This window comes from Manis pentadactyla, chromosome 10 (genome assembly GCF_030020395.1).
Source record: "Manis pentadactyla isolate mManPen7 chromosome 10, mManPen7.hap1, whole genome shotgun sequence".
NCBI classification, from domain to species: Eukaryota; Metazoa; Chordata; class Mammalia; order Pholidota; family Manidae; genus Manis; species Manis pentadactyla.
The window spans coordinates 108065391-108086615 of NC_080028.1; the positions used below are offsets into that span (position 1 = coordinate 108065391).

Genomic DNA, 21225 nt, shown 5'->3' on the forward strand with positions numbered 1-21225 from the left:
AGTGTAACTCATGACAGGAGGAGCTATTTAGGTAGACATTGGCTGCCTTTCTGAGACAATAACAAACTGAGGCCATGGCCCCAGTTCCAGAGTTGGGAGCAGGGACAGCGGCTGGGGGTGAGGACGTTGCAGGCAGAAGAGCAAAGGCCCGAAGACAGAGATGAGCTTATATTTTCATGAGCAGAGAAGAGGCTGGTGTGGCTAGAGGTTTAAAAAGGAAAATGGGTTTAAATGACATTAAGAGACAGGAGAAAGGAAGATCATTCATGGCCTTTAATACTTTTTTTCTTTTTTTGGTATCTATCTACAATTACTTGGTTCCCCCCTTCCCCACGTACCCTGCACAAACCCCAATAGTATCCCTGTCCGTCAGCCTGGTAAGATGCTGTACAATCACTACTTGTCTTCTCTGTGTAGCCTAGCCCTCCCCATTCACCCCCACATTATGTATGCTAATCATAAGGCCCCCTTTCTTTTTCTCTGCCCTTCTCCCTCCCTTCCCACCCATCCTCCTCAGTCTCTTTCCCTTTGGTAACTGTTAGTCCATTCTTGGGTTCTGTGATTCTGCTGCTGTTTTGTTCCTTCAGTGTTTCCTTTGTTCTTATACTCCAGAGATGAGTGAAATCATTTGGTACTTGTCTTTTTTCACCTGGCTTATTTCACTGAGCATATTACCCTCCAGCTCCATCCATGTTGTTGCTAATCGTAGGACTTGTTTTCTTTTTATGGCTGAATTATATTCAATTGTACATATGTATCACATCTTTTCTATCCATTCATGTACTGATGGACAGTTAGGTTCCTTCCATTTCTTGGCTATTGTAAATAGTGCTGTGAGAAAAATAGGGATGCATATGTCTTTTTCAGGTTTTTGCCTGTTTTTTTCTAAGAGTTTTATGGTTTCATGACTTATATTCAGGTGTTTTATCCATTTTGTATGTACTTTTGTGTATGGGGTTAGACTATGATCCATGTTTCCTCTTTTTTTGCAGCCACCACCTCGGGCTTCGGAGGTATGACCCTCACCACCAGCAGTGGAACCAGTAGTTCTGTGTTTGGCAGCACTACCTCATCGCCCTTCACGTCTGGGCTGTCAGCGCGCCCTGCTCACAGTGGAGACTTTGGGTTGAGCATGGCTGACCCCCACAGCAGCTCCACCACTGGGGCGTTCGGCTTTGGGGAGGACAGAGTGGGAGCACTGGTGGCACGACCCCTTTCTGGGGTGGCTTGAGTAAGAACTTCCTGGGTGCAGCTGGCCAGAGCACACCCTTTCCCTTCCACGTGGCCAGCATGCCTCAGAACACGTCTGTGTTTGCACATCAGATTTGGTATGGGCTCGGTGTCGGAGTCCAGCTCCAGCTGAGGTGTGGGTCACGAAGGAAAGGACAGTGTCAGCGAGTGAGATCAATGAGGAGACGAAACACCCAATTAAAGTTGTAACATCTCCTGACATCAAGCGGCAGGGTCTTTATTTTTGTATCTTTTTACGGTTTACATAATGTTGAACATTTTTTAAAATTATGAATAATACAATCCTTTTTCTGTCAGTTTACATAATTTCAGCTTATCACCCTTAAGTAAATATCACTATTTCTTCTAATAGTAGCCATTTAACATTTAATTTTTAACTTTCCCCTAGTCTATTGTGATTAGTAATTCATGTAAGCTATGTGGTAGGTGCTAAACAGAAAATGGCGTAAGACAGTGTGTGGGTTAAGCATGTGGGCTATGATTTTTACTTTAAGTGTGTAAGATTATATAGACTTTTAGATATGTGTCTAAGGCTATATAAAGTTTAAGCAGGTTATATAAAATGCAAGCCATATGCCTTTTGGTTATTAAGTGTAACTATATTATTAATTAAATCCTATCCTACACGTGGGTAGAGGCTTACATCTAAAATCTAGGGCTGGTACTCCTATCACCCATTCCTTAACATTCCTATGAATACAACAAAAACACCTTATTCTTTTATAATATTCATTCCACAATTTCAGATGTTTACACCTTTCCTCCTGCGTCTACAGGCACCAGGGCCTTGCAGTCAGTCCTCTTTATCCTTTATATAAGAACACTAAATCTGCTCTTACTACCTTACTATTAATATAGTAATATTTTATAAATTTATCGTAAACTTTTATATATGGGATATTTGTAAATATAAATTTTATTTTGCTCATAAATTCTATGAGGGCGTTACCAGAGGTGTCTTCTAATATTATAAGCAACATAAGTGGGGCCCTGGGCAGTGGGGTCTATTAATCTTTATTACTTTGCTGTTTCATATATGTTTCTTGGGAGAATGGGTTTTTCCATGGCCTAGGTTCCAATAACTCCTTGTCTGCCAATATTCTAAAGAAATCCCAGTTAGTCATGTTTGAATTGTTACAAAGGGGAGGACAAACTGCATCTAGGTTTAAGAGAGGCCTGGGTTGTTCTACCTCACTTATTTGTGGCAGTATGCCTGGAACAGTTGGTCCCATAACACTGCTTTCATTTCCGGAATTGCTGCTTTGATCAATATTGTGGGTTATGTTGTTTACTAAAGATGAATAATCTTAAGTACATAAGATTTCCCATATATGAGCCCAATCACCATCATAACTGCAAAAATAAGTGCGGGAATTAGCAGGGGCCAGCTATGAGGTTTCTGTTTTCAGGATTCCTCCTCGTGCCTGGACCTTGTCAAACACTGCAACAGCTCGGTCTACAGTGCCAGGTGCTGTTTTAAGTGCTGACACGGTCTCTGCTCTAGGAGGTGTATGCTGTGGTGGAGAGAGAGATGTTATCACAGATGTTATCTGTAAACAGTTTCAGGTAGCGGTGTAACTCATGACCGGAGGAGCTATTTAGGTGGTCAGCGGCAGCCTTTCTGAGACAATAGAAAACAGAGGCCATGGCCATAGTTCCAGAGTTGGGAGCAGGGACAGCGGCTGGGGTTGAGGACGTTGCAGGCACAGGAGCAAAGGCCCAAAGGCAGACACGAGCCTAATGTTTTCATGAGCAGAGAAGAGCCAGCTGTGGCCAGAGGCTTCAAAAGGAAGGTGGGATAAAATGACATTAAAAGACAGCAGAAAGGAAGATCTTTCATGGCCTTTTAAAATGCTTTTCTTAAAGTACTAATGGAAGTCACTATAGAATTTCAGGCAGAAGTGATTTTATTTCCATTTGGAAGATGCATGATAAGTAGTTTGGGCCCTGGTAGCTTCCATTTTCCTCACTGAATAGAAAAGCTCCTTGGCGTGGGTTAGGGGGAGATGTATACCAAGGAGGGCCTCTCTCAGTAGTCATTTTGGAGAGGGGGAGAAAACGACGTGTGAGAGCTGTGCCGGGCAGTTCTGAAGTCTGGGAAATTGTGGTTAGGAATTTGAAGCAAGGCCGGTCAGCACAGTTGTGTCTGCCCAGCAACATTCAGTCTTGAGGTGTGGACCTAAAATCAGTGGATAGAGAGTAAACCCAACCTGGTTAAATGGCACAGGGAGCAGGAGGGGCACGGGGCTGACTACAGGCCCTGATGAGGCAGAGGATCTGGAGTGGGTGCGGTTGGCACGGGAGCAGGGACAGCACTGTGCTCGCAGCTGAGATCTGGGAGCAAGAGCAGTTCCTGGTTGCGATAAGGTGTGACCCCCCAGAGGTTGGGTGTGGGGGAAGATTACGTGCAAGGTCAGCACCTCGGGGGGGCACCCTCCCCACCTCAGGCCTAGACAGATACAGTTACATGTGAGAGGATCTTCCCAGAGAGCCGCTGTGGAGGGTAGCCCAGCACTGGGCAGGAGTCTCCATGAGGGCAAGCATGTGCAGGAGACCGAGTTCGAGTGGGCCTGTGGGAGGATGGGGGCTGACTCTGGGGTGGGGCTGTGGTGAAGTAAAGGAGCGGTGGCAGGCAAATGGGGAGGAGACATAACATTAGTCCTGAGAGAAGAGAGGTCCACTCAGTGTCCCACTCAGCTGCGTTGTGGTGCCCAAGGGAGTGCAAAGGTTCTCCTCAGGTGGCCAAAGGACAGCTCGGGCTCTGCTGCAGTTGTGGGTGGGGGGCTGGGCAGGCTCACCTGGAGCACAGAGGTTAGGACCCAGTCACCCCATGTGCTTCCTTACCAAGGGGTGAGCTGGATAGCGGTGTGGGCTAAGGGATCCTGTGGGGATGCGTTTGCAAGCAGACCTCCCCCCAGTTCATTATCACCTGCTTTGACACCTTTTGCTTGTGGGCCTAGTTTTCAGTTCTTTGCAGTCTCTCCATTCTAGGCACATTCACACCCACCTTTGGTCAGAACACCCCTGGAGTAGGTGCATCAGGCAGCAGCCTCTCCTCTGTGGTGTCCTCAGCACCTGCCCAGGGCTTTGCTGGACCTGGAACCTTTGGTAAGCTGCAAGTCTCTCTAGTCAGGGTGACCTGCATATTCCTTGAAGATGGGGTGGGGTTGTTGGGGAAGCACTGTCTATTTTCCTTGGTCCTTGTCCCCACCGCAAAAAAGAATCAAAAGGCAGAGACACAGTAGTGAAGCAGAGGAAAAGTTTTATTTAAAGTTACTTACAGAAAAAGTGCAGGCAACTTCAGAGAGAGACAGCACCCTGAAAGGTTGAAAAGAAAGTTTAAAGTGAAAAGGTTATGCACTTAGGAAGTGCAGGCGACCTCAGGGAGAGGAGCACCCTGAGAGCTTGCGGGTTCCCCCTTTTAAGGATTCTTCAGGAATGTGACTAAGGGCTGGGGTTGCAGAGCTGTTAGGTGGTCTCTGAATAATACTTAGAACTAACTTAACACAAGCAACTTCCTGCTGTGATTTCTCCCTGGGAGCTGAGCCTTCTTGGTCTGGGAGCATATCAAACAAGACTGCTTCCCCTGCCCCCAGGGTGGGCCGAGTTATTGTCTGTTTGCTAAAGAGTAAGTTAAGAATCTTCTCAACTTCCTGGGTATTAAAACACAATCTTATTTTTAAGATGAAATCCTTCCTGCCTGTGACTATGTTGTTTATGCTGGGCTTTATTAATTGCCCAGACTGCAAACTACTTGATTAGGGCCAAAGGAGAAAAAAAAAAAGCATGTAGGTTAACTCAAAAAAATAAGCTGGGCCTGCATGATTAACACAATAAAGCCATGGGCTATGCTGACATATCCTCCTTTCTCTGGGGAATATTCAAACATTCCAGGTCAAGTTGCTCCAGGCTTTTTGAGCTTTAACTGATCCACTCTGGGTCATTTTTAGTGGGCTTTTTCCTGGCCTTATTCTCTTTCCATCCCACTCATATCTATTTTCCTGCCTAACAGGGTGTGGTCCCTTCCTCTGTGGGAAAAAAACAGGCTAATAAGCACAAGAAAGTTGTGACCTCGCTGGCAGTCAGGTGCCACTGAGGAGCCATTTCTGGCAGAACTTCTCCCAAGCCACTGGAAAGCCAGGTGGCCTCCTGCCTCCTAAGGAACCCAGCCTGGGAAGCCCTGTTGAAGCACCCAGGGTTCTGTTGGCCTGGCCCTCCACAGGGTACGGCACCCAGAGAAGCAGTCTCTGGTAGTAGCCTCCCTGATGAGGTCCTTTTCCACTGGTGCAGGATCAGGGATCCAAGAATTCCAACAGAAAACACAAGCGATAAGCACATCGGCAAGAGGTAGCCTACGTCCCTTGCCCCCACCCTGGACCCCTTACCTGGATAGGGAGTTCAAAATAAAAATCATCAACATTCTAATGGAGGTATGGAAAGACATTCAAGAACTCAGGAATGAATTCAGGTCAAAGATCCAATCGTTGAAGAGCACAATGGAGGGTACTAAAAGCAGGTTGGATATGGTGGAGGAGACAATGAATGAAATAGAAACTAGAGAAGAGGAATACAAAGAAGCTGAGGCACAGAGAGAAAAAAGAATCTCTAAGAATGAAAGAATATTGAGAGAACTGTGTGACCAATCCAAGCAGAACAATATTTGCATTATAGGAGCACCAGAAGAAGAAGAGAGAGACAAAGGGATAGAAAGTGTCTTTGAGGAGGTAGTTGCTGAAAACTTCCCCGATCTGGGGAAGGAGATAGTCTCTCAGGCCATGGAGATCCACAGATCTCCCAACACAAGGGACCCAAGGAAGACAACACCAAGACACATAGTAATTAAAATGGGAAAGATCAAGGATAAGGACAGACTGTTAAAAGCAGCCAGAGGCAGAAATAAGATCACATACAAAGGAAAGCCCATCAGGCTAACAACATCAGACTTCTCAGCAGAAACCTTACAGGCCAGAAGGGAGTGGCATGATGTATTTAATGCCATGAAGCAGAAGGGCCTGGAACCAAGAATACTTTATCCAGCAAGATTATCATTTAAATTTGAAGGAGGGATTAAACAATTTCCAGTAAGCAAAAGCTGAGAGTTTACCTCCCACAAACCATCTCCGCAGTCTATTTTGGAGGGACTGCTATAGATGGAAGTGTTCCTAGGGTTGGGTAGCTGTCACCAGAGGTAGTAAAACAACAGTAGGGACGGTGGAGCAGCTGATAGCGAGGCAAATGCAAAATTAAAATGACTATCCCCAATGTCAATCAAGGGATAGACAAAAAGTACAGAATTTGATACCTAATATATAAAGAATGGAGGAGGAAGAAAAAGGAGGAGAAATAGAAAAGAACTTTTAGATGGTGTTTGTAACAGCATACTAAGTGAGTTAAGTTAGACTCTTAGATAGTAAGGAAAGTAACCTGGAACCTTTGGTAACCACAAATCTAAAGCCAGGGTATTATGCTCAGTGAAATAAGCCAAGCGGAGAAAGACAAATACCAAATGATTTCACTCATCTGTGGATTATAAGAACAAAGGAAAAACTGAAGGAACAAAACAGCAGCAGAATCACAGAACCCAAGAATGGACTAACAGTTACCAAAGGGAAAGAGACTGGGGAGAATGGAAGGGTAGGGAGGGTTAAGGGTGGGGAAGAAGAAGGGGTATTATGATTAGCATGTATAATGTGAGGGGTGGGGGAAAGGGGAGGGCTGTGCAACACAGAGAAGACAAGTAGTGATTCTACAACATCTTACTATGCTGATGGACAGTGACTGTAATGGGGTTTGTGAAAACAAAAAAAAGAAGAAATGGGTCTAATTTAGGAGGGATTAAAAATGAAAGGCCTTATCCTACAGTAGGGGAGAATATATTTGTAAATGACCCATATGATAAAGTGTTAACATCCAAAATATATGAACTCATATGCCTCAATACCAAAAAAACAATAACCCAATTAAAAACTGGGGGAAGGACATGAACAGACACTTCTCCAAAGAAGAAATCCAAAGGACCAACAGGCGCATGCAAAGATCCACATCACTAATCATAAGGGAAATGCAAATTAAAACCACACTGAGTATCACCTCACAGCAGCCAGGATGGCCACTATCTGAAGACAAGAAATAACAAATGCTGGTGAGGATGTGGAGAAAGGAGAACCCTCCTACGCTTTGGTGGGAATGTTTAAATTGGCGCAATTGCTGTGGAAAACAGTATGGAGGTTCCTCAAAAAACTGAAAATAGAAATACCATTTGACCCAGTAATTTACACCCCCCAAAAAAACAAAACCCCTGATTTGGAAAGACATATGCACCCCTATGTTTACTGCTGCACTATTCGCAATAACCAAGGTACGGAAGCAACCTAAGTGTCCATCAATAAAATAAAAGATAGATAAATTTAAATAGAATAAAGGATAGATAAATTTATCTATAGGATAAAGAAGATGTGGTACATATACATAATGGAATATTATTCAGCCATAGAAAGAAAAGAAATACTGCCATTTCCAACAACATGGATGGATCTCGAAGGTATTATGCTCAGGGAAACAAGCCAGACAAAGACAAATACTGTATGATTTCACTTATTTGTGGAATATAAAAACAAAGCAAAACAGAAGGAACAAAACAGCAGTAGACTCAGACACTGAGAAGTGACTAGCGGTTACCAAGGTGGTGGGGAATGAGGCTGAGGGGGATAAAAGGATACAATAACTCACAATCACAATATAATCTGGTCAGAATAGTACAGCATGGAGAACATAATCAATGATTATGTAACATTTTTCTACGTTGATTGACAGTAATCACACTAGAGGGGTGAGGATTTAATAATATGTGTAACTGTTGAAACACTGTGTTGTATATTTGAAACTAAAAGACTGTATATCAATGATACTTCAATTAAAAAAAAAGAAAAGCCTTTTAATTAAAAAGATTTTCAATATTAGAATTCATTACTAAAGGTCAACCACGGTGTTTTCATATCTTCTAATCTCAGCATGTTAGCCAACCACCTATCTTTGATTATAAATTTAAGGAGTTGATGGATTAGAAAAATCTTTCCCCCATGCACCTAATTCAAGAACTGCTTTTCATTACTCCCAAGAAAATTATATTCAAAGCAGACTGACATTTCCTATAATCTAGGATTCTGTATTACTTTTTATAGAAAAATCTAAGAGATAGCTTTCATAAATACATTTATGTTCCTGGTGGTGATGACAGAAGATTTTAGAGAAGACCTAAATTCCATCAGAAAATACTAACAACGATCATACTGCAAAAATTACTTAACATCAGCTTTCCCTACAAGTAATGTCATTTTATTATTAATTTTTCTTAAGTTGGGGTAACCTGTTTTGTCTCCTTTGTGTGAATGTTTGCAATGCCCAAAACATTCCATTAAATTCACTCTATTATTTAACAGAAAACACTTACATTATTTGTCCTCCAATGGTTGACTTGCCAGCATCTAAAAGTAATCATCAACAATGTGTAAACCAGGTGTAAAAGACAAAAACCCCAAATACCAACAATTAAATACACCAACAACTGAAGGCATCATTTAGCTGATATAATTACATCTTGCAACAGCAACTGAAATGATAGGAATTTGGGGCACACGCTCTGGCTAGTTACCTTCTTCTTTGTAAAATGAAGCTGCTAAGATCCCTTGCAGCTCAACAATGACTGAGAACTGCTTTACTGATATACAAATGAATTTTTGGACAGATTCCTCCCTGACCGTTAGCTTAGAGCACAGCAACAACAGAATATAAATTACCCCAGCGGAGCCTCAGTGGACAGCAAGAGCAGACCAGGACTGAGAGCTCCATTTAGGTGGTCAGCCTGCCCTTCACTCTTAGCAGATACAGTTGTGCCTTTACAAATTTCAAAAGGGGGCTCGCTACTGAAAAAGGAGGGGAAGCCAGAGACAAAGAGAAGAAAAAAGGACACATAATCCTGTATTTTCCTTTCACAATTTTGGGAGTAAGTCAGAGAACACCTGAATAAATAAAATAGGGTTTTGTTTTGTGCTAAACCAGCAACCTGACTAGCATCCACAACTCACTCCAATTAATTTCTTACATTACGCAAAATCAAACTATGTAGTAAAGTGAATCCTAAAAAGTTAACAGAATAACTGAAGTTCAAACAAAAAAATAGGCACATTTTCTAGACTGTTAATTAATAAATGTCATAATATGCTGAGCCATCATCAGTGGTCTAGAGACCAATTATGCATCATACAAATATACTGTAGCTTATTTTCTTCCAGCTTCTATTCCATTATACAACTGTTCATCGGCCCAACCTTCAAGAACAAAGTGCTGCCACTTTTTTGCCAGCTAAAAAATCAAGTTAAAAGTCAAGACATTTAGATCAATTCCAGTTTCACTAAACATCTCCAAGTAGCCAAGTAAGATGTTCTGTTTGTTGTACACAGTAATTCTGGTCATTTCTTATTGCTGTGAACCCAACTTACCTACATGCCCAATGAATACAACATTTACATGTTCCTTCTTAGGAGCACCTGGTGGTGCAACCACAGATTTGGGTTTTGGTATCTCCTCTTCCTCCTCCATCATCTCCTGGGCACCTTCCTCTGGGGGCCTTCCACCTCCCAAGGAGCCACCCACTGGCTCTGCTTCACTGATTTCTTCTTTGTGCTCCCGTGATTCTTCTGGGGACATTTCTGTCTCCCCATTTTCTACTGAAATAAGGTATTTTAACTCAGTATTCTGGTAAAAAATTTAGAGTCTATACTTTAAAACACAGATGCTTTCAAACAACAAATAGAACTTTGCATATTTAGTTCCAGTTTCCAATGTCTAGTGACACATAGGAAAGTATCTTTCACAACAGAAATGGATAATAGCTTTCAAGCTGGCCTCACTGCTGACATCAGGGCTCTGACTCAGACACTACAAGAGATTGCTATTTTTATAAAGCTCCATTTCATAAGGACAAACAAAATGTGAACAGGAGATGTATCATTCGTAACAGCCCAGTAACTCCAGCGTCAAAATGCCCTGACAGTGGAAAAAAGGGAAAGTTTAAAACCAGAACACAGGATTTAGGGGCTCCTTTCTTTTCCCTCTACAAGTAATATCTTTGGTATCAACTTTTTGGAAATATAAAACCCTTCAAATTAACAAAGTTACATAAAGGAAGGAATTTCTCACAAAGTAAATGGAACAAGTATAACTATTTAAACTGACTAGCATTCTTCCACCCAATTCCTCTATATTGACAACTACTAAATTTATCACGGCATGGTTAATCCAAACACAAAGATTCAATGCCAGTGTTAACTGTAGGGATTACAATAATCATAACACTTACATTTGCACCTTAAATCTTGAGAGTGAAAGAGTTTCATAATACTGTATTAATATGGTCAGAAATTTTCTTACCAACAGTTTCTGAAAGTTCCATGCTAACAGCTGAATTTGAACCTAGACAAGAAATTGAGATATAATATACATTTACAAAACAATATCTAGCTCTATATACTACAGACAACTTAAATGTTTTCTCAGTCAGATATTCAAAGAGTCATATTATAGATGCTTACCTTCACACAACGATTGTTCCTCTTCAGAAGGTTCCACAGGTGCTATTTAATAGAAATAAGTTATATTAAAAATTGGAACTATACATCTATTTTATTTATGTTCTAAAATACAGTAAAAATGTAAGTTCAATAACCCAACAAAAATCTCAATAACCCAGACCTAACTAATGGCAACTAACTCAGGTTTCGAACTACAAATCTGTTTAACCTACTTCTAAAAACCTGCCAATCACAGCCAATTTTCAAACCTTTTAGTAACTGAAATGTACTCATAAAAGTATGCTTATTCTCATATTTTGCTTCAAAAACTTTTCTATCACAGATATTTAAAGAGTAATCGGCAGCATACACAGATCAGATTAGGAAGATTTTGCTCAACGAAGACACATTACTTCTCTAGTTTCTCTTGGTAGCTGTAGTCAAAGAAGGCTGTGATTAGCCCTTTTAAAAATTCTATAATCATACATGTTTTATCATCAAGATCCTTGAATAAATTCTATTTGATACCAATGAAGTTAAAAGGACATTCGTATAAAGTCCCTGAAATGTGTACGGGCCCTTATAACAAACATCTCAGAAAAGATGATTAAAATGACACTGGTTTTGTCCCTCTATTAGAATTGTAAGATCAAGCAACAATCCAGTTTCCACAATTGTCACACTGAAAATCTACTTTGATATCACTGAAAGAGATGTATGAGAAATATATACTGATACTTACATGTTTAAGTTTCTTTTTATATCTGAAAGCCTAATGATACTCTGGTATGAAAGTGCCCTTGCTTTAAAGAATCTCCAAGATGCAAAAAAGACACTGAAGAATTTGAAGTCACAGGAATCCCGCACACCAATAAACACTGAATTGATAATCTGTCAAAGTCATATTTAAAATCACTCCACGGAAAGTATTAAGACCTGTAAGTCAAGAAAAGTTTTCGGCCCAATCTTCTATAATGTGCACTAGTGAAGAAAGGAGTTTCTTGACCCTGAAAGGTAAAGGGCAACCAAGATCTCTTGAGAAGTGACATGCTTAGTGTCACTGCTGATGATCCCACACAGTGGTATTTGGATGACCTTTGAACGGAAAGACACCTCAGCCAGCAACAACAGCATGGCTTCCACCGCGGCGCGGTGCAGCTGGAGAGGAGAGGCTAAGCGCAGAGGTAACAGGGGTGACACCGGACAGGTGCAGGAAGGAAGAGTGAACGGTCTAAGACACCCCAACCTACGCGATTAGCAGGATGTTAACAGAAATGGAAAAAGCATTTGAACTAGGTTTGGAAGAAACAGGAATTGTACTTCACAAAAGACTTTTTTTCACTTCCTATTTCAAAGAAAAGTTTACAGGTATAGTAAGGAAAAATCACTCAACTTCCAGAGAAAGTCAGGCAGTGCTAGGTGATCAGGCGGACGTGCCAACCTCAGGATGGAGGAGGCAGCAGACGCTGGTGCTGAGAGGCCAGCACTGGGCTGACTCCTGGTTTTAAAGCCTAGAGTGTCATGTACAAGTTGTGAGAGGCAATTATTTCACTGAATCATGGAAATGACATGCCATCTGCCTGACAGGATTGCTCAGAGCACTGAATGAGAGTACACATCTGTTTAGTATCAATTAAAGAACTCCTCGCACCTAGGAGATATTCAACAAGTGACTCCCCACTCCCTAATATGTAATGAGCCGTCAGTTCAATTCTATCAACTAACATATACTGCACATCTATTATGGGTGCAGACAGGGATAGAAACACTCACAAATCCACACAGTGCTGGAGGCAGGGTTGGAGGTTGTGGCAAGTTACCCTAAATCCACTTAAATGTTTATTGAGCCCTCATGTGCTGATTGCTATCTTATTTAACCACCCCCCAACCCTATGAAGTAAGCGGTAACTTACCTAACATTCTGACATATTAGAATGGGCTCCTCCAAGTTACACAAATGCTACCTTGCCCTTCCTCAGACAGCCCTTGCTGAAAATCCCTCAGTAAAAGTAAACCGAGTAAGTGATGACACAGTTAGGATGGTCAAGCATTTTAAGGCAAGGAAGACTGAGACAATCAGTATGGGGGCTCTCTCATCACTTATAAGACATCCCAAACTGCAAATGGGCATTATAAGACCGAACAGTACACACACCTCAACACCTGTTCTACAACCAAGTCTTAGATTTACAAATACACAATACATGCCTAAGGCTGTAAGGCACCTCTCAGGACAGTGACATCAGTCGTAAGACTACCTCCATGGCTGCATAATGCAGCATAATAACTGCTCATGGTTTTATTTTTCAAAACACCCTACATTTATAACACATTTGTCTTCAGTTTGTACAGCTTACAGAGGCAGAGACAGGGTCAAGTACAAACAGCAATTAAGTTATTAATATACACGTAATGATGACATTAAAGGGCCTCAAAATAAGAAGCTGACAGTAGTTTCCCCAGGATGGAAGAAAAAGAGCTTATCCTTGCATTCAGACCACGGATCACATTACAATTCAAATGACAATGGTAGCAACATCTGCGAACTGATGTTTTTGGAACAATGAACCAGAAAAATCAGATACAGCAACACGTTCTTTACATTTAAACTTATCAGTGTATTTGTACCCGTCTCTTCTCTCACACACATATGCATTCACACACATCTCCAACCCTTTCTCATTCTACTCCTATTATTCATAATATACATCACATCCAGATTTACTGGCTACTAATGCGCATAGGCTTAGAATTCTACCAGGTCCAAAGTTACTTATTCATGGCTGGCAAACATACCCATTAAGGGCTTGATTTTCAAGTCCTGCATGCTTCATATCTGCTAGTCGAGCAGAAGTTAGTAAACCTCCCAAGGAATGAAAACAGTTTCATATTTTCTAATGGTATCTCCATGTTCAGAAGATACATCCTCATCAGGAGCACACCCTCGTTCAAAAAAGAACAATTCTAATTAGGTGGGAAAGTTTATCAGAAGTGTACTAGTTTATAAAACTGCCATACCTCAAATTAAAAGAAACTAATGCTATAGTTGATGATAAAGGAAGATTAATGAACTGGCTGTGATACAAGGTACATTACCAAAAGTTTTAAAACAAGAAGTGAAAGTGTTTACCAAAAGACAGTCAGGCAACAGAACTGACTATGGTTTAACACAGACGATACTGTGAGTCTTAAAACTCTTAGTTAAAAGTTGATAATGGTGCAATAAGCCAGACACAAAAGATCACATGTACAATTCCATTCACACGAAATATTCAGAACAGGTAAATTCATACACTCAGAAAGTAGATTGGTGGTTGCCAAAAGCTGGGAAAAGGGGAGTGTTAAATGACTGCTAAAGAGTATGATTTCCTTTGGAGGCGATGAGAACATCTGGAACCTTGAGGTAGTAAGCTGCACAACGCTGTGAATATACCAAATGCCACCGAACTGTTCACTTTCAAATGGCTAATTTCATGTCATATGGATTTCACCTCAATTTTTAAAAACACAAATTTTTTTTTTAAGATTTGATTATGGATCAAAGGACTTTAACACAGAGACTCTTACTTGGCCAGTTCATGTGAAGGCCACACTGGTGGTGGGCTGTGAAAGCCAGGTTTCAGTTCAAGTTATATTTTAAATATAACGTCTGGCCAATTCTTAAGGTGCTTAATCCACATAGTCCATAAATCAGCAATTTAAGTGTGTACTGTTTTAGATATATAAAACTAATCTTTCATCTCTTTACACACAAAACAACAATATGTAAAAGTCATCCTACTTAAATTTCTTAGTCCTGTTAGCTAAATGGTGTTCACTATTAATGAATAAAAACTTCAGTGCTGTCGCAAACGTCACAAGTGTCTTACACTACACTGAAGTAAGAAACTGTGTGACAAAATTCTGTCCAATACAAGCTTCTGCAATCATGGAAATGTTCTGTTTCTGTGCGGTGATATGACCGTCACTTAGCCACATGTGGCTATTAGGCACTTGAAGGTGGCTGTGAACAAGGAACTGACTTTTAAATTGAAACATTTAGTTTTAATTAAAGAGCCATAAGTGCACAGTTCTAGATCCCCTTAAGGATTCTCCTCAATTGTAATACAAAACTTTCCACTTTTATCCCACCACCCCGCCCACCCCATTACCCAGCTTAGGATGGCTCTTCTGAGCTCCTCTAGGGTAGGACCCTTCTTGCAGCTGTAAGCACACCTACACACAGATCTCAGTTCTGGTTTCCTAAGACATTAGAAACTTCCAGAATGACTGTGGTTTTCTGAAATACAGAGCCTTTTCCCACCTCCTGTAAAGTCTCCACAGGCTGAAACGGTGTACATACCGGTTAAGTATGTAATTCATTGTGCCTGGACTGTAGCCGTTTCTTTTGGTTTTCATAGGTCACTAGTTCCTTATAGTCTTATCACTTCAGTTTTCTCACCATCTGTAGCAGTCCACCTATATATTTACTGCATTTCCATCAGGGTTCAATAGACTAAAAACAACTTTGTATGTGTCAGTTTTCCAAGAAGGGGTTAGAGAAACAATACTGAAGAGATGCTGAAGTACAATTTGCGTAAGGAACTAAAAATTCTCTAGCACCCAGATGACCATACACTCCCAACCAAATCTGCCTGCCTGAGGTATTTCTCTCCCACAGACAATACTGAAAACCAGTAAAGGCAGACATCACAGCCAAACGCCCACACAACACATGAAATGTCCATGGTTTTGCCTTAACTACCTATGCTCTCAAAATAAAAAGGTACAATGCTATAGCGGTGAAGAGAGCTGTTTCAAATTATCTCACATTATTTCCTAAAATGTAGGAAGAAGTAATTTCAAAGTAGGGCATTGCCTACTTATCACAATGTCACCCTGCTACTACTGAGACAGAACAGGGAGGTGGTGCCATAGGCCACAATCTCACAGACGTGGTTTCTGAAAAAGTGTCTCAGCCAAAAAGACCTTTTCATAGCAAATAACAGGGAGAAGACTAGCTGAGTTACTATTACTAGAATAAACTTTGAAATCAGACATAGAGTTTAACCCTGGCTCCTCCACTTACTAGGAGATGTCACCTCATTTATTTAGCTTTTCTGAGCCTTAATTTTCTTATCTATAAAAGGACTCAACATAACCTCAATAACCTCAAGAGATTGTTGTGAAGATAAAAGCATATGAAGCAAGTAACTGCTCAATAAGTTTATTATTACAAGCTTTTCAAAGCCCCATATTAACAAAACTTTTGAAGAATAAACACAAGAAAGGCAAATTCTAGGGCCTCTCTCAGGAAATCCATGCTGGTTGGTGGTCAAGATGTTAGCCCCAGGGATGCCCTTCTCCCCAGTCAACAGCACGGTGTAATGGAAAGGGCACTAAGCTAGCAGTTGGCTAACAGATTCCAGACTCCACTGTTGCTGAATCGGAGTCACTGAGTATCTGTAGGCTTCAGTTTGTTTCTCTGACAAGACTGTACTACTGCCAGGGTCACTTTCAGCCCTAACATTCTACGAACTATTCATTCACTAAAAGCAATGACACACATCCACCTGAGTGGGCTTTCTGTAGAGTAACTGAGATCCACTATGTTTTTCAAACAACCGTAAAACATAGGTTTATTTATAATTTATACCCCATTTACTTAAAAAATACTGTAGGTGAACTTAAAATACTTTGCAGACAACCAACCATCCAAAGGAGCTGGACACACCACTGAGTAGTACAGTGGCCCACTGTGGTTCTATAGAAACGGTCAATGCAGAAATTGCCCCAACAGCATTCTAAGGCATGCACTTTCTGCTTGTTTCAAGGCGAGTGGCTTACAATTACCTGGTTGGAATGTGGTTTGGATTGCGTGTAACCACTCTTAGGTTAGGCTGGTGAAAGATGCTCAAGAAATCCTTACTGTTTCTCTCACCTAGAAAGCAGAATTATGATGGGGAACTGGCTCAACTTGGAGTACTGTGACAACTAGATTTCCTAAAACAAAGTCACTTAGGAAAAAAATACACCTACAGCCTAGCCTGCTTTGTTAAAATCTACTGAAAACAAGGACACCACTTTTAAGAAGCTTTGGTATGAATCAACAAACGACAGCTTAAAAGGAAGCCTAAGGATGTCAGAATAATCAAGAACTTTCACCTAGTGGCCATATTCTTGCTTCCCAATAATTTAAGAACTGTGAATTTAATGATGAAATTCTTAATTAACATGCCCAGTAGACATACCAGTAAATAAAAGCTGCTCCAAAGAGGGTCTATTCTCAATCAAAATTTCATAATGGCAGTAACTCACTGTTAGGTATGAGCACCAAGCAGTGTAAAAAGGTAACTGATGCTCTACTCTAGCAATTTCATAGCAAGCTGAAATAAAATACCAAAACACAAGAAATGTAAATTTTATGTGAATTATATCTGAACTTAAAAAACAGTATGGTATTAACAAAGAAGAGTACCAGAAAATGTATCTCTAGGTTTATGATTAGGATAAGATTGAAATGAGTTACAAAGGGCACCTATGAACAACTCCTCTGCTCAGCTTTGAAACCCTCTCAAGCATGTTATGTCTTCCATTAGAGTAAATTGGGGGTCTGACCCCTTTCTAGACTCCAGGACTACGATTAATTCATCTTGTGGTGTCACTTCAAGTGCCCAGCACAGTATCCTGCGTTCTGTAAACACAAACATGTTTGTTCATTAATTGCTATACATCATTCTGAGCAGAAACCAGACTTACATCTCAAAAAATTCCATTCTAATACTGCCAACTCACCACAAAAGACTATTGAATCCTTTTCATTCCTTTCTCTTCGACTAGAAAAACAGTAATATTTTAACACTCTAAGACATTTCCTCCCCAGCAAACAAAAACAAAACAAGGCTTAAAATTTGTCATCTACTCTACTTCCCTAACTCGCCCTGAGAAATTTTAATCGCTATCTTTTCTTGCAGTACAATTCCAGAGGTGGTGAAAAACAAGGGACAGAAGAAAGCCATGTACAAAACCTGCAGTAAATAAAAGCTGCTCCAAAGAGGGTCTATTCTCAAGCAAAATTTCTTACCAGTTCAAATAGCTGCTCACAAGGAAAGCACTGGTTCATGTAATGCCTTCACTTACTCCCTAAATCCTCACGCTGGAGCCATTGCAAGCATGTAAAATCATGAAATAAGAGCCCAAATCTAATAATTGGTTAAGTCAAGATAAGAAATAACTAGCTAGAAAACGAGGTAGGAAAAGAAATAACACTCCTGGAACAGTATTTCCCCCTCACCTTCTCTGCCTACTTTACTTACTGTCCCACTGAAGACTTTGTTACTGTAGAGATTTCAGTCTCATGGGAAAAGGAAAATCCAGTCAAGAACCTCATCTATCTTCTGTCTAAACTTATCTCTCAGTCAACAGGTATCACTTAAAATCATAATAAAGTCTAAGAGCCCTTCTGAACAAAACAATTACGTAAGATTCTGCACTCTACTCTGGTGACCCTGAAGAGGTCACTTTTGAGACTACTCAGTGATTAACAAGCAGCCACCACGTACTAGTGACGGTTGCATTAACTTTGTGCATATACTAAAAACCACTGAAGCATACACTTAATGGTGAATTCTGTGATATGTGATTATATCTCTGTCACTAAAAAAAGAAGAAAATCCCTTCCCCATAAAAAGATATCCATCAAAAACCAAGTACTATGAAACAGAACATTCCTCTTTAAAATTCAGATTCCATAATACAATGTGCTACGTTTTGGAGATAGTTCCTCCTCTGAGGACTGCTGGTTTTATTCTATACTCATTTTTTACTGGCAGAGTTCTGAGAGATGTTAAGGGTGGGATGGTGAAAGGACACCACACCATTACTAGAGAAGCCTGGATGTTCTACAAGTCCAAGTTCTATGCTCTAAAACTTTTGTGTCCCCCTCAAAAATTCATATGTTGAAATTCTAATGCCCCATGTATTGGACTTAGGTGAGGTTTTCTGGAGGCCGTAAGTCATAACGGCAGAGCCATGACGAATGCATTTCACAAAACAGCTCCTTTATAAAAGAGGCCCCAGGGAGCTCCCTTGCCCCTTCCACCATGTGAGAACAAGAAGCCAGCAATCTGGTCTGAGAGAGGGAAGGAGGCCCTCATCTGACCAGGCTGGCACCCTGATCGCGGTCTTCCAGCCTCCTGAGCTGTGAGGGATAAATTTTGTTGTTTACAAGCTACCCAGTCTGTGGTACGGTACTACACAGCAGCCCAAATGGACCAAGACACCAAGTAATCCTGAATTAAATCGCTAAACTTACTTCTCATTCAACAATAAAAAAGAATGAACTGTGTGCAAATTGAAACTCAAAATAAGTACATTCTAGCATAGAAAATGTTTGTTCTCTTACACAGAACCCTTGTCCTCCACATTTTCATTCATTTCAGGACCTCTACTTTAAAGAGTATCACGTAGTCAATTTACTTGGATCCACAGAGAATTGAACTTAAATGAATTACACTTGGTTACACTTAATTTGTATTCTACTTAATCATTCTGTTGGAAACCTGTATTACTTTTTCAGAGAGCTAAGATCAACACTGAATCCCAAGTTTTTACTTGGGAGGCTGGAAACAGGCATAACCACCCAGCAGCATTCTACTTAAGGTGGATGACACTGTGCAAAAACTTTTATGGTGACTGGTTGCTCAAGGAACCACCAGAAAAACCCAACTAGCCTATTTTCAGGAGAAACGACAGATATTCATCCTGGACAGGAACACTTAAGAAGTCATTCAGTGTTCTACCTCTAGACTTCCTCCTTCAAGAGCTCTTCCTCCTATCCAGCTTAAAAACAGGGACCCTACCACAAATTTCAACAAGGGCTTAACAACCAAAGAAAACATGCTCCCCTTGTGTCTATTTCCTCACTATAAAAAAACTTGCAACTTTTATGGCTCCCCCTTTGTCAATTTCTAAGGACAAGTTTCCAATTTTTTCTCTGCTTCTTCCAGGCATAGTTCTCTGCTATGATGGTGGTACTTCATGGACCTGTATGGGTTCAAACATGCAATCCAACAGTCCCACATCTCTCTGGACCTCAATTTATAAACCATTCTTTTCCAAATAGACAACCCTAAAGAGGGCACTTTTTAAAATATGAACTGGCATTTTGTAGAAGCAGTTGACAAAGTCAGTAACACCAAAATAGTTTGATAAAACTGAAAAAAACTGACCACCAAGTAACAAAGAAAGTACTTTTCTTATAACCGCTTCCTTACATATTTTTACATCTCCACTTCTAACAGTGTCACAGAGAAAAGGATTAAGAATAAACCAGCAAGTTGGCACATACCAGTAAGAGGAAAGACAGCTCTTCTACCTAACAGGTAAAGCCTAGTCACCCAACAATGTCTACTCCAGATCACTGCTCTGAGGATGGCTGTCCCTTCCTGACTCACTGGCTGATGGGTGGACAAGCTGGAAATGGAGTTCCAAGTCTAGCCAGAGTGGTGCTGGTGGCTCCAGAGTGAGGAGGGACGGCCAAAAAAGAAACAAGAAAATGGCTGGATAAAAGGAATCTGCATGATAAGGTATGGGGAACCGGGCACTTTTAGGGGTTGGTAAGTGAACTTTATTTAAGTAGGCCAGATGGCTTGATCTAAGCAAAGAAATAAAAGCTAAGCTTTCTTGTTCAAAGGCAAAACATCAAGTAAAATCAAACAACCAAATTCAAACTGTGCTCACATATGTACTTACTTCACAGAAGTACTTCTCCAAACTCTCTGCCTCTACACAGAAAACTGTAGCAAGTTTCTGAAGAAGCTAAACTCCCAGAGCACTTTCATGATGTCCATTTACCTAGGAAATACAACGTGGAACTTCAAAGAGAAATCAACAATCTATTCTCACAAATTGCCAAGAACATCTGTGATCTGGTTCTCCAATACCCTGGCTCACCAAGGTACATTCCTTTCTCTCTTTAAGCCAATATTGACAGTTCCTAAAATAAGCACTTTTTTATACAGGGGAGAATAGTTAACTTCACTCATTGGACATTCCCAGAAGATCAGTACCCGAAAGCCTGTCATCCTATCACTTAAGCAGCCCCGAAATACAGAAAGCTTTTTAAAGACCAAACCTGACTTGAAACCACACAAAACATTCTACTAGCTATGGTCAGAATGGCACGTGAGAACTATTAAGCTATAATACCAAGTATCTGAACAGACTAATTACTGACACGTGAAAATAAAGAGTGACTTACAATACCAAGCAGCCTGAATAAGGTATCCGATTTTGACACGTTTAAAATTCTAAACGTGTCATTAAGGCGAGAAGTCCCACTTAAGAAAAAGGGAAAACAAATCAATGTAGTTTCCTATACACATTACGGGAGGAACTCTTACTTTTAACACTGTGAACTTCACAA

The 21225-nt window shown here is 40.7% G+C and overlaps 1 protein-coding gene across 11 annotated transcripts in view; it reads right to left on the minus strand.

The window, feature by feature from the left end:
* Positions 1-21225, minus strand: part of LOC130685052 (eukaryotic peptide chain release factor GTP-binding subunit ERF3A-like) — a 28710-nt gene that overhangs the window by 6123 nt on the left and 1362 nt on the right. The window contains exons 1-6 of one of the 11 annotated variants that reach the window (XM_057508239.1): positions 20553-20654; positions 10842-10883; positions 10681-10722; positions 9750-9977; positions 8702-8735; positions 24-201 (exon numbers count right to left, since the gene is read on the minus strand). In XM_057508239.1, coding sequence (XP_057364222.1) covers positions 24-201; positions 8702-8735; positions 9750-9977; positions 10681-10702 — 462 coding nt within the window. In that variant the 5' untranslated portion in view covers positions 10703-10722; positions 10842-10883; positions 20553-20654. The other 10 variants (XM_057508238.1, XM_057508240.1, XR_008999486.1 and 7 more) reach the window with 10 other exon arrangements.